Below are 14,218 nucleotides of genomic sequence, written 5' to 3'. Positions count from 1 at the left end.
TGATTTTAGAGCTACAGAAAACGAATTCATGTGAGAGGCAGAGGACAGACAGGTGTGGCCGTCGCGCACACGTGTGCTATCCGCGCCAAATGAAACCCGAACATCGGCAGCCATTCGTGATGGTATAGTGCGCGCCGTCCACCTATCGCCACGAAAAGACACGCATGTATGCGCAGGGCTGCCGAACAGCAGGATGCGTGCGTCTTGTCAGTGGTGATAACTACTTGACGGTGCGCACTATACCACCGCTCTAAAAAAAAAAAAAAGAGCGAGTAAAGAGGGTGTCTTTTTGTCCCACAACAGTAATCGTCATCTATATTGCGTTCCATCCTTGCGCTATCGCCCCGCGCCCGCTACATTCCGGTCACGATCGACATGCCCATTATCGGGGTTACATTGCATTCTCGATAGGAAAGTGGCCAGCGCCGAGTTTTCAAGAAAGGAAGCGCACGCAAGCCTGATGAAGATTATTGTTGTGGGACAAAAATACACCCCTTTTGCTCGATATTTTTTTTAGAGTGATCGCGAAGGCTTGTCGCTGTTCGGATTTCATGTGACGCGGATAGTACACGTCTTTTGTAGCGCTGAAATCGCCGTGCTACGTAATCGCCAACTCGCCCAACAAGTTGTTGTTAGGTTCATGTTACGTCAGCGTGTCACAAACTCGAGCGTGTCTCGAATATCGCGCCGCTTGCCTCGGTTCACCCGAGTGGTGCCGCTGGATAGGAGACACCCCTGAAGGGTTTTATCGGTTGGCTGATTGATTACCAGAGCCTTTCGTCGTTGTCGTCCGGAGAAAAGGGAGAGAGGGGTTGAGTTGTCTTTCCGGCGGTGTATGACACGTTGTCACTTATGTCGGAAGTGTGACGGGCGTGCTCGGTAACTAATACGGCAGGAGGTCGTTCGTTTGACGTGTGCCCGCGGTGTCGTAGGCTGCCGCTCTGCGACGACCTCCTACGTGACGCGATTTTGAGGTTGGCTATACTTTGGATGAGCTATAGTTCTTCGACGGAGCCGTGACTGACGTATCTTTTCGACGTCATAGAGGCACCCGCTTCTCGCAATAGAAGGAACACTAAAATGAAACATTGAATAGGTTTGCATAGATAACATTTACGCGGAATACTCTAACGATGTTCATTTGGCCATCATGACGCAGGAGAACATTAAGGTCGAAGCCTAATTCTTTAATCTTGTGCCGAAATCTCCGTGTACGACGTCATGGATTTCGAAGTGTATTTTTTATACTTAGGCGACATTGGCCCAATTTATTTTTGTTAAACTTAAAGTGTTAAGCCTCTGGGTCCCTCAGGGGGACAGTGTATTCGTCTTTTCTAGCGATTAGGTCCTAGTATGCCCGCTATCGAAACCTATGACGTCATGGCGATTGGTGCAGGAACTTTGAAGTAGCGTTGGTGAACTAATTGTCTTTTTGCGCTTTTGCTCGCTCACCAAGGGCCAAGATCGCCAATCGCGGTATTGCGAAAAATTAATTTACTAACACGAGAAAAATCTTGTATTTTATTCCTAATGTGAAACTTAGCGGGTGTAATGTTTGGTAGGCGTTCCATTAATGAGACATTTTATTTTGGCATGACCTTCATCTCTCTATGTGAGCCTGCAGTCACCGACTTCATTGTGGCGTCACACGATTCTAATGAAAGGTTTGCGTATGTCGCGTAGAATAACCCATAAGCCACGAGAAAGCAAACAAGCGTATGCGCAACGGGACTTTCCTTTGCATGCACTCACGTCTGGTAGGCAATTATTGGTCGCGGTATCACGACCTTGCATTTGTATCACGACGTAACCTCAAGTACACCTACGGAGTGCCAAGAACGCGGAAATAAATACTTTACGGAATAGTTTAGAATGATCTTAATAATAATATGTGGGGTTTAACGTCGCTATACATATGCGTGGTTTAACGTCCCAAAACCACATTATGACAGATGTCGCAGTGGCGGGCTCCGGAGATTTCGTTTACCTGGGGTTCTTTAACGTGCACCCTAATCTGAGCACACGGGCCTACAGCATTAGCGCCTCCACCGAAAATTCAGCCGCCGCAGCCGGGATTCGATCTCGCCACCTGCGGGTCAGCAACCGAGTGCCTTAGCCATTCGACCACCGTGGTGGGGCAGAATGCTTTCAACGTACCCTGAAACGCATCTCCAAGTAATCGTCGAATGCTCTTATTCATTATTTGTGCTCATTGCTTCACAAGATCGAGTGTCACAAATGTTTTTAGAATCTATCAAGTACGAGTCGATTGTCGGGAATTCGTTACATGCTTCAGGCGGTTTCTTTCTAGCCATCAGGCAGAAAGCTACGCGGGGGGGGGGGATGAAAAGAGGGCTAGAAGCTACGTTCTTCAGGCAGAGTGCGTCATCAGCTTCGGCTCTTTTTTCTTGTTTGCAACGAACGCGTAGCTTACTTTCAGCGTGACCGCGAGCACGCGCGAGGGCATGTAGCGCCATCCAGCGGCGGCGGCGATAACTGCGCAGCCCGCGATGGTCAAATGAGCTAATGGCTGTGTACTTTGGGTTGGTCTATGGCATCATCTGTCGATAAAAGAGAGACTGATTTCTAAGCTGACTTTGAGAATTAATTGTAAATTCCAGGCCGCGCGCGCCGCGGTAATGCTTTCCTCGCGTGTTCTAGGGAGCCTCGACTTACCGATCGGAAGCGCTTTGCGTTCACGCTGTAGAAGTGTTGTCCGGCTCCCTGGATCGCCCGTGTCAGTACATTAAGCGCGTGTGCATTTTTTCCGCGTATATATGGGGTGATGCGGAAGTAATGTGAGTAGACAGATATCGAGCTGCCTTATAAGCATGCGCTCACTGGCCGCTGGTGGGTTGCCAATAGTTGTCTGATAGATAAGATGCGGAGATTATGCCAAAAGGGCAAAGTGAAAAAAAAATTATAGAAGGCCGAAACGGCCAACTTTGTAAGGCACTGTTCTGAATCCCATGAAGGCGCCGCTGCGCGTGTAATGGTTCGCACGCGGTGAAGCGCAAAGTAACAGTTCGACGAGCGTTATTGTGGAACCGGCGAACGGTATATATGTCGCGGCAGGCGTGCGGCTTTGCACGTGGGCGGCTCTGGTAAATTAATTAGGCTCCAAACGAGGAATGCGCCGCCGTTACTCGGAGCCGCACTCGTCTATAGACCGCAGTCGCATTGCTGGGGGCGCGCGTGTTTGTGCGAGCGCTGGCCGGTAAACACGGTATTCACGCGGGCTCGAATGCCGGCGCGTGGAGTATACTGACGCCGCTTAGCGCGCTTGGCTCAGCTTTCGCGAGTGAGCTAATGGGATAACGAGAGAGAGTGTAGTGAATTTAACAACGTTTGTTCTTGATTGATTTGTTGGGTTTAACGTCCCAAAACCACCATACGATTATGAGAGACGCCGTAGTGGAGGGCTCCGGAAATTTCGACCACCCGGGGTTCTTTAACGTGCACCCAAATCTGAGCACACGGGTCTACAACATTTCCGCATCCATCGGAAATGCAGCCGCCGCAGCCGGGATTCGATCCCGCGACCTGCGGGTCAGCAGCCGAGTACCTTAGCCACTAGACCACCGCGGCGGGGCACAACGTTTGTTCTGAAACTGATTTAATTGTGTGAAAGCATGTAACTCTATGCTGTTCTCTGTTAGCCGTAGTGGAAGTATGACGGGTTCGAGAGAGTTTTCAGCGGACTGTTAATTAACCAAGGTTAATGTTTAAACATTGGGCTTTTTGCAAAATACTCATGACGGTCAGGGCAAAAACAGAACACAGTACGAGTAAAGCAAAAGACCAGCCAGGCGCTCCACTGAAAATCTATTAGACAAACGGCAGATATGAGTCTTTTCTCGTATTCTGTTTTGTTTGCGCTGCTGACCATCGTAAGCCAGTAAACTTATCTGTTATTCGTTTTTTTTTTCCTCTTCTGTCTCATATCATATCATGTAATAGTTTTGGCAAGTCTCTTTTTTTTGTGTCCAACGCGTTTCGTCCCATTAAGGTTACGCTTGCCTTTGTTGTGAAGTCCAACTTCGCTGTCGGCCCGCAGCCCAAATGTGTAGCGTCAATTTAACGCACTCCACCAGGCAGCGCAGTTCTTGTGCACGTGGCGTCTACGCGATGCAGGGGCGCATGCATGTGCTGCGTTAGATAACTGTGCTCATATGTGCAGGTATGTTGGTGAATGAGGCGATTCCGGTAGCGGAAAGAATTGAAAGCGGCCCGAAAGGGGACTCCTATACTTTTCCTCGTATAACCTTAACTATAGGAAAACAGATTCTGCTGGAAAACGCTGACTGCCGGGCCATCTCTGCAGCGAATATTAATCGATATGTCGCTTTCGATTATTATTGACATCACTTGTGCTTCAGTGACATGCACTTGTGCTTTAGCCCGTGCATGGCCTCCGCGATCAGCTCCTGCAGCGCGCCGTCGTTCAACGTCGCCCTGCAAATGCCTCGCTAGGTCTTCGTCAGAAAACGAGTATACTGTAGTCACGACCGTAACAAGGAATCCTTTTTTTTTTCATTATGCCCGGCGCATGCGCCTTTTCCCCTAGCAGAAAAGTCGCGAAATCTCTTTTTCATCTTCGAGGCTTTGCCTCTCGCAATACTGGTGGTGGCGGCGCAATGCCACCTAGAAAATGATTTTCAGGCTTGTTCACTGCATGCCTCCGTGACTTCACTCCTCTTGACCGAGCGATGGCGCGCAGTGCAGGAGGCTATTAATACATTGTCACTATCACCTCCCTTTAAGAGATAAAGCGTTCGCAGCGTGTTTTACATTCGTAACAGCTTTATTCTCCCCTTTGCGTTCAGAAAGGTGCTGGTCTAAGTAATGTATTACGCTTTAAAGTATTTGACGGTTTACACGTAAGTCATTTATTATTCCCCATAAAAGTAACAAAATATAGTGTGCTATCGAAAGTGTGGTTGATTTATAAGTGCAAAACTTCGTGGCTTAAAGAAATGACGAAATAATTAGGATAAATTCAAATAATTTTTAATTACACACAAACGCCCACACGCCCGTGCGCGCACATGCACACGCTATCTAGAAGACGCGCCGAAACACTTCTTACTCCTTTGGTACGTTTCTGCAGTTTTATTTGCTGAGTTGCCAAACACTCTCCCTAGTAACTACGTCTTTATGAAAGATTTTAAAGAGTACAATAGCACCAACTCAGCAATGAAAACTGTAGAAACGTAGCAATATTGTACTCTTCAAAATCTTTCATGAATACGTAGTTACTAAGGAGAGTGTTTGGCTGCTGCCACAAGCATGTTGTTCAGCACAATGTCAGGGTGATTACCCTAGTAATAGACATATAAACCTTCCGCTTCGCAAAAATGTTCCTGTGACAGACAAAAGAAGAGGTAATTCTTTCTTTTGATCTGGCCCCTCCCGTGCCGGGTGTGTAGTCACTCATTTAACTTGGGGGCATTGGGAAAAATTGGCACTGCGTAAGCCGTGTAGCCACCATGGGAGCTTCTGTTTTGCCGGTTCGTGGATTGACATATTTGGTATTGGTTCTTAAATATTCTGGCTTGGAAGTGGAGTTCCCACACTTGAAAACCATTTACGAAAGCGCCTTACCGTAGTTGTCTACAGACATCTGAATTCGGCTGAAGTTACATCAGTGCATACTTCAAGCAATCATAATATATGCTGGCGAGACTATAGCGTATAATTGGAATACCGCAAAAATAGTTGGAACACCTGCAATAAGTACTGCGCACAAAAACGATGCACTGAGCAAAGCACCTGCACTTTTTTTTAACCGATAAACTGAGGTGCCCGCGGCGCTGTTCGCAAATAGCGAAATGTTTACCGACCTTGAAGGAAAAGCGCCTGTTTTGGAAACGTATACTGTCTCGCGCGTTTATCGCTTCAAGGTCAAGGCTTACGCTAACAAGTAAAAAGCACGCACGACATCTCTATTTTAGAGCAAGAACGAAACCGATGTCGGATATGGTGCTATTAGAACGACTTAGAAGTATGTAGTACGGAGCGTGGAAGCTTGGGCAAGTTGGTAGGACATAACTGAATTCAGGAACAGCGCAACCTACAAGTAGTTACTTCGTAACTACGGAAGCGAAAAAAACAAGGACAGAAAAGAGCGCTGCTTTTCTGTCCTTATTTTTTTCGCTTCCGTAGTTACGAAGTAACTACTTGTAGGTTGCGCTGTTCCTGAATGTAGTACGGACATACGCACCCCCGGGCCACGAAGAGAACGAATGTCGATTTCATCTCGACGAGCGGCACACTCCCACTTCTTTCTTCGGTATTTCTTAAAAAAAAACAAGAACACCCACACATTCGGTCTATAGTCGCAGTGGCCGCGATGATTCGGCACGCAGCACCCCTCGTGCTGTGCGCACCCAATGGCCCCACACGATGGCTGGGGCCATCATGCGGATTCGCAGCCGTATACGCTATGCAAATATCCAGTGCGAATCGCATGTCCCCGTCGCAGTTCACAGACACTCAGAAGAAGCACGGTGTCCTTCTGTCGCCAACGAAAGCGTTCGTCAGGCTTGGCAATCCATCGCTGTCGAACGGCGTGAGCAATTGAGCGTAAGCAAGTCTGTGCAGCGAAGCACGACGGTCAAACGGAGTGACGTCGGAGTGCGCGCGGCAGGAACAGTGAACGGGCCTGAAATTGTCTATAGATATTTTGGCCGGCCCCTTCCAAAGCCCTACCGAAACGGCAGAGGGCAGCTCAGGAAAGTGGGAGGAGGTTTATCTTCGAGTGCCATGGGGGTCTGATTGCGGGAACACGTGCGGTTATCCTGAAACGCTCTTCCCTTATACGGCGTTTGAACTTTCCACGCGGCTAGCGTGTAATAATAAACACACGTGCGTTTTGATCTGTGCGCACAATGGTGTGTGTATGTGAGTCATGCTAAGCAGCACATAACCTCGGTAACAATTTCCAAGAGTGTCAAAAAAACCCCTCAATCTCTATCTGACGAGGATGTGGACCGTTTTATTAATGACCTCGTCTATCTGAATGCACGTAATGGAATATGAATTGCGGATCACATATACCGTTGTGCAAATGTCAGCGTACGCATAAAAAAATGCCTCTACAGAGTTTGTGATATTGAAAAGATAGAGCGAGAGGACACGCAAAGGGGAAAGGGCAAACGGTGCTCTTTGCCCGTGCCTGTCCCGTTTGCATTTCGCCCACGTTTGTTTGCACGCAGTGACTAGTACGAAGCTTCTCGATGGTGCGTCTGTGTAGAGTGCGCTAGCAACCGGCATTGCTGTGCGGGGCGACACCTTGCGGCAGTTGCGGGCACTGACGTGGTGTGCCCAGGAGCATGCGCGGCCTAATTAGACGCGCTGACCTGCTTTTCTCAAATGATAACGTTGAAAGGTGCGCTTGCATGAATGAAGATTCAAAAAGATGACCCGTTTCAACAGATCATTCACGCGCCTGAGTAGGCACGTGTTATCTATTCAATCGCGTCATCTTCTGAGACGTGGCAAGCGCCATTAAGCGGGCTGCATTGTCACTTAAACAAGCGCACTTTTCAACGTTGTTGCTCGTGCTGAACAGATCAACGTGTCTGTCAGACGACCGCGTATGCTCTTCGGCACGCTACACAGACGTTGACTCGGCTGCACGTCGATGGTGCGTTTATGATCGGACATCTGTCGTTGCTGCGCGATGTTGTACTGCTTGTGCGCTTGTGTTTCGAAGCAGTGTTCGATGCTTTTCTCTGCGAGTATGCATACGCAGCGATTGATTCCCTGCTCCCGCAGGTGATGCTGGTGGGCGACTCCGGCGTGGGAAAGACGTGCCTGTTGATCCGCTACAAGGACGGCTCCTTCCTCAGCGGCGCCTACATCTCCACCGTCGGCATGGACTTCAGGGTCAGCCACACGTCGTCACAAAAATTGCCCTTTTTTGTCTTTTAACAAGGTCGTTAATTTCGGTACTGAATTATCTTGTTAATGTGTGCCATTGGCCGTATTACGGGTCCGTAGCGAAACTGAATTTCAAATTATCGGCCGGGGTGGCTCAGTATGTCGCAGAGTTACTCTGGCGCATCTGTAATTACAGCTCAGTGAAAAATACAGTTAATTAATTAATCTGACAACGATGTAACCAATCGATAGATCAATCACGCAGTCATTTAGGGACTTACACTATATAAGATCATTTGATGATGTTGTTTTTGTAGGTTCACTCTACATAGTGACGCTGCGCAAACTGTGGAACACCGTGAAAGACAAATGCGCTGACTAACAACTGCTATTTCTACTTTGTGTGACACGTGTGACTTGTATGACATGTTTTAATGCATTGTTTTGTGTTAGTCCACACATCGCTTGATACTCGGCACATTCTTCTTCTGTTTTTTTAATTGAGACAGAAAATAAACGCAGTTGTTGTCACTGTTATTTGGCGTCGGTCACCCCTTTCCCCTTGATACGCTCTGACACGTGCGTTCTCCCGGGTGCACGTTAAAGAACCCCAAGTGGTCGAAATTTCCGGAGCCCTCCACTATGGCGTCTCTCATAATAGTATGGTGGTTTTGGGACGTTAATAAACCCCACATATCAATCATATCAATTGAACGTGTACTCTCCCGCCACAATGATCATTTACAATTCACAGCAGGTCGTGTGTTTGAGGGGAGGGGTCATTTTTTTGGCGCCAGGGTTATTTATTGGGGGGCTCCCGCCACATGTGAGTTCCTTCACGGGAGCATGGAGGCAGGAGTCGTACGCGTTGTGCTTTGACTGTTTGCTTTTGGTGGGGCGAAGGGGAGGGGGCAGGTGAAAATTTACCCCTCGCCCTATAACCCCCACTGAGGACGCGTATATATATATATATATATATATATATATATATATATATATATATATATATATATATATATATATATATATATATATATAATGCCACGGAAGGTATAGGGGAAGTTATTAGGCCAATTGTAATGATGTAAATCAGAAGAAAGAAAAGTGGGTGAGAAGATAACTTGCCGTGGGTCGGATCCGAACCTGCGACCTTCGAATAACGCGTTCGATGCTCTACCACTGAGCTACCACGACAGCTATCCCCCAGTCCCTTTATTGGGTATCTATGTCAATTTAAACGTGGCAGTGTCCGTCAGCGCCACTAGTAGCCATGGCGGTGAGTGTGGCACACTCTTTATGAGCCTGTTTGGCGTCACGTAGCACGTGAACTTATTACTAACTGGCAGCTGACCAATAGTACCCCGTATACAACTTAAAGGCACCAATTCTGCCAGTACGAGACCCTCGTACTGAAATAAACCACGTTGCGACGGATCTACTTATATATATATATATATATATATATATATATATATATATATATATATATCAAGGACACACGTACGAAGGACTTGTTTTAGCGTATAGATAAATAAGGTTTTCGATCACAGTGCGTGACGCTGTGTTTGTGCTGTCAGTATTCTTTTATTTTGTTAGGCCCAAGTTCTCTCGATAAAGAGTTTTTTCTTTAAGATTCGGATTTCCGTATTCTTCGCCGTCCTACGACGTGACGACAAAGCTGTTACTTGATAATGGACTGCCGGCGTCGACAGGAAGAAGGCAAAGAAGAAAGAAAACTTCATTATGCGATGTCACTCCATGACGTCACAGTGGCGTCACAGAAGCAAAATTTGTGACGCCATAGTGACGTCACTGTTGCGTGACATAACGTGTCGTCGCATGATGACACGATCACATGTCGTCTTCGCTTGGTCATGGGTGAGCCGATCCCGGAGGCCAGGCGAAACTACGCTACGTGCAGAAATATTTCGTAAAGAGAAGTGGAGGATCTATTGATTTAGAAGAATACTATTGATTTAGAAGAAAAAATAGAATACTATTGATTTAGAAGAAAAAAAATCGCTTATTTTCTATGAGTCATCTTGGGCGAATGTATGAACTATTTTACTTAAGACATAGGGCCCCGTCATCTGTTGGATGTTATACCAATGTTTTCTTGTTTTTGTATCTCGTGAGGCGAATTAATAAGGCAATAAAACATCGTATGCATCAACTCAAGCGTTTTCATGTTTTCATGTGTATGCATCTAACGCAACACTGTCTCTTTAGTTGTTAAAGATGCATGATACAAAGGTTACCAGCCTAAACTAACACAGCGGCAATGAAACCCCTCCGTGAAATAGTCTATAAGGAATCCTGTGAGTTCAACCTACATACAAAAAAAAAAGGTTCTTTACACCTAATGCATCCTAATGGATGGGACAGAAGGAAGAACTTTGTATAAATCATTGCAGGTAAATTTTTATTGTGTTCTTCCGGAAAAAACTTCGATTTTACTCTCGCCATGCCGGTTCACCGAAACCATCTCATATGTCCCATTGTGTGCTTTCTTGGTTAGCTCCGTCTTAGCCGAACATCTCGACGAAGAACTCGTAATGGTCGCTGATTGTTTTTGCGGCGCACTTTAGGAGGGAACGGCCGTGCTTCATGAGGTGGAGGAGCGGCAATATCCGGCAGCGAGGATAAAGGCAGACCCGAATTATCATTTGGGTTTGCTTCGCCTTACATTACATGCGAACTGCGGCGAAGAACTCGAACTGGCACGCCTCAGCCAGGTAGACTAACGGCATTATTTATTTATTTATTTATTTATTTATTTATTTATTTATTTATTTATTTATTTGAATACTTTCCATGCCCGAAGGCTTTACAGAAAGGAGTGGGGGTTATACAACAAAAAGTAAGCGAAATGTTACAATTGCTGCAAAATGGAGAGTTTGAAGTTTGCAGGGTCGATGAGGGATGCGGGGGCAGCGGAAAGGCAGTTCCAGTCTTTGCTTGTTCTGGGAATGAAGGAATCACTGTAGTGGTTTGTTCGGCAAAATGGCACACCTACTTAAAAGCATTGATCGAAACGAGGTGAAATGTAAGAGGGGGAAGAGAGAAGGCTCTCTTTTAAAGATGGATTGTAATGATAAATTTTATGAAAAAGAGAGAGGCGAGAGCATTTTCGACGGAACGATAAGTCGGTTAGATTCAGAGTTTTTTTCATGGCTGTGACGCTGGCATGACCGGAATAAATGAACAAAATGAAACGGGCTTCACGGTTTTGAACGGCTTCTAGAGTGAGAGTTAGGGTTACTTGACCGGGATCCCAGATGGCGCATGCGTATTCCAGTTTAGAGCGTACTAACGTTTTGTAAAGGTTTAGTTTCACTGACATGGGTACGGAAAAAAAATTTCGTCGCAAATATCCGAGCATGCGGTTAGCATTATTAGTGACGTATTCGACGTGTTTCTGCCAGGATAGATTGTTAGTAATGTTAAGCCCAAGATATTTATACGAGTGCACTGATGATAAGGGAGCATCATTAAGAAGATACATTCAAGTGTTAGAAGCTGTAGTTTTTCGAGATACACGCATGCTTTTACATTTTGTTGAATTGAGTTTCATCCGCCAGTCACGACACCAAAGAGACACGTTATTTAGGTCATTCTGAAGTCAGATAGAATCAGTTGGGTTAGTGATTTTGGAATACAGCACACAATCATCAGCAAATAATTTAATAGTTGAAAACTTAACACAGTTAAGAAGGTCATTTATATAAATCAAAAATAACAATGGACCGTGGACAGCACTTTGCTTACATGACAAATTTGCTTTGTGTAGCTATATAGCTCGTGTAATAAGCGACATCAATATGAAGTAACAGACAGTGATGCAAGAGAAAGGGGTGTCATTAGTGGCAATTGCAATGTAGAAGGGAAGAAAGAAAGTCACTGAAGAAATGAAAAATTCATGGACATGGGGTGCATCTTCAAGGCGACGATTGTCAAGCGAATTTGTCTTCCTCAGGGTAGGAAGAAGTTCAGGGGGGAAGCTTTAGGTGGTGAAAGGTCCTTGAGAGACGGGGTGTGTCGGAAGGTCCACTCCAGCGACACCCCGTGCTCGCGAACTTGAAGCCTTTAAGATTCCATCTTGCCCCGAACTTCTGGGAGATAAATCATTGAGTATTTCACGTTGTGCAATACTGCAGCACTATGACAGTTGTACATATATTTTGCCCGTGGACTACTTCTTCAGCGTCTGCACTGGTGCGTTTTATTCGGCGGATCGCCATTGCTGCACACTCGTCATTTCAATTGCAGTAGCTTAGACTGGCGAAAAAAAAATTGCTTATTTATACTTTATCGCGAAGCCACCGGTATAAATTCGCGCTGTGAAATATATTTTACGCGCTTCATTTTTCAACTGTATAAAAAAAAACAAGACAGAAAAGTAACTATAGAGTGCTTCGGTGGGCAACCGTGACCGTGGAATGATGCGGTTCGGCCAATCCTTCGTGGTGGGCCAACAGTATCGCGAATGTTGGACGGTTCGAGGCCGAAGCTGACGTGAGTGATGCTCGCGGTATATCCGACCCGCTGGCCGCAAATGGACTGGCAACTGTACCGACTCTGTATCCTTCCTATTCCTCGGTCTTTTCCTCGGGTCGTACGGCGAAGTCGTCCCTGTGGTGGAGTCGGGCTTGAGATTGCGTTTCTCCTTTGCCTCTGCAGAGTTCGTATCTTTACGTTCCACATTTTATCTGCGCATTATGGGGCTTTTTTTTTCCTTATCGTATACCTTAGCAACGTGACGGACGGTCTTCGGATTCGGGGTGTGGCACCACCACCAGCGTGGCAACTTTGTGGTGAGCCGATTACCGCTGTGCGCTCGCTGTAGCAGCTCGGCCGAAACTGGGTAATCGATACGCCGCTTGCCGATGTTGCACAGCGCCCCGCCGCGGTGGTCTAGTGGCTAAGGTACTTGGCTGCTGAGCCGCAGGTCGCGGGATCGAATCCCGGCTGCGGCGGCTGTATTTCCGATGGATACGGGAACGTTGTAGGCCCGTGTGCTCAGATTTGGGTGCACGTTAAAGAACCCCAGGTGGTCGAAATTTCCGAAGCCCTCCACTACGGCGTCTCTCATAATCATATATGGTGGTTTCGGGACGTTAAACCCCGCGTATCAATCAATCATGTCGCACAGCGGACACAGTTGCGTGCGTGTATGTGACCCTGTTTATGTTTGTATGTGTGTTCGTGTGTGTTATTTTTGTGTTTATGCGTGTGCGTGCGTGCGTGCGTTCGAACTTGTGTGTGTGTGTGTGTGTGTGTGTGTCTTTGGGTTCGTGTCCGTGTGTTATTTGTGCGTTAGTATACACGATAGAGTGTTTGTGTTTGCGCGCGCATGTGTATTTTTTTATGTGTGTACGAGTGTGCGCGTGGAACGTTACTTTATCGATTTCATCAGAGCTGTGTGTCTATATGCCCTGTAGTAAACAGCATGTTTGCCCTTTGTTTTGTCATTTACGCTTCGTTCTTTGAGTTTGTTCGCACTTCGAAAGTTAGACGCTCTTGACAGTTTAAACTATACTTGTAGAGTGAGATATACAACACAGATGGCAAAATATGACACATGGACGGGGCTGTGTGCTTTTTTTCGCCCGCATCGCATTTTGCGCTGTGCGAGTCAATTCAAGATGAGTCAAAATCGACTAGCCCGGCTGTCACACATTGCTTTTCTTAATTTATTATAATGATCTTCCAACACAATCGTCACCGACTTTTCGGCGATGATTGTGTACTCTGCCAGAAAATTAATTACCGTACCGATCATCATAATCTCCAACGCGATCTAAACAAAATATTCGAATGGTGCAAGAATTGACTTATGACACTTAGCGTAACTAAACGTAAAAGCATGTGAGTTTCGCCCAATACTACCCATATTATGCGTACTTACTCCCTCAACAGCATCTCATTACCAGTTGTTGACACTCACAAATATCTTGGCGTTCACATTGCTTCTGATCTTTCTTGGGACGTGGACATGGAATACGTTACTAACAACGTGAACCGCATGCTCAGTAACCTGCGTCGACACTTTTCCTAGGCCCCATCGTCACATAAGTGATAGTCGCGCGACAACGTACATACAGAAATCAAGATGCGCGGGCTGTAACGTGCTGCTCTGTAACTCGCCGCCAGGGGAATGACGAACGCAACGCGCCCCTGAACAACGCTTGACTCAGCTGCTGCCACATCACGCCACGTCCTCTCGCGTGTTGCTGCCGCTGCGGGTCGACTGAGCGTGTTCGCGTGACATCAGAGGCGAGTGCGTGAGCGAGAAATCGGTGACTCTCACTGGTCGGACGCATCGTTTCATATC

At 46.6% G+C, this 14,218-nt stretch overlaps 1 protein-coding gene across 1 annotated transcript in view; it reads left to right on the top strand.

Moving 5' to 3' along the window:
• Positions 1-14,218, top strand: part of LOC119179495 (ras-related protein Rab-37) — a 114,162-nt gene that overhangs the window by 31,455 nt on the left and 68,489 nt on the right. The window contains exon 2 of the mRNA XM_037430579.2: positions 7,780-7,890. Coding sequence (XP_037286476.1) covers positions 7,780-7,890 — 111 coding nt within the window. The remainder of the gene's footprint in view (positions 1-7,779; positions 7,891-14,218) is intronic.

The sequence above is a fragment of the Rhipicephalus microplus genome, chromosome 7, assembly GCF_043290135.1.
Source record: "Rhipicephalus microplus isolate Deutch F79 chromosome 7, USDA_Rmic, whole genome shotgun sequence".
Classification (NCBI taxonomy): domain Eukaryota; kingdom Metazoa; phylum Arthropoda; class Arachnida; order Ixodida; family Ixodidae; genus Rhipicephalus; species Rhipicephalus microplus.
This window is presented reverse-complemented; position numbering and strand designations above follow the sequence as displayed.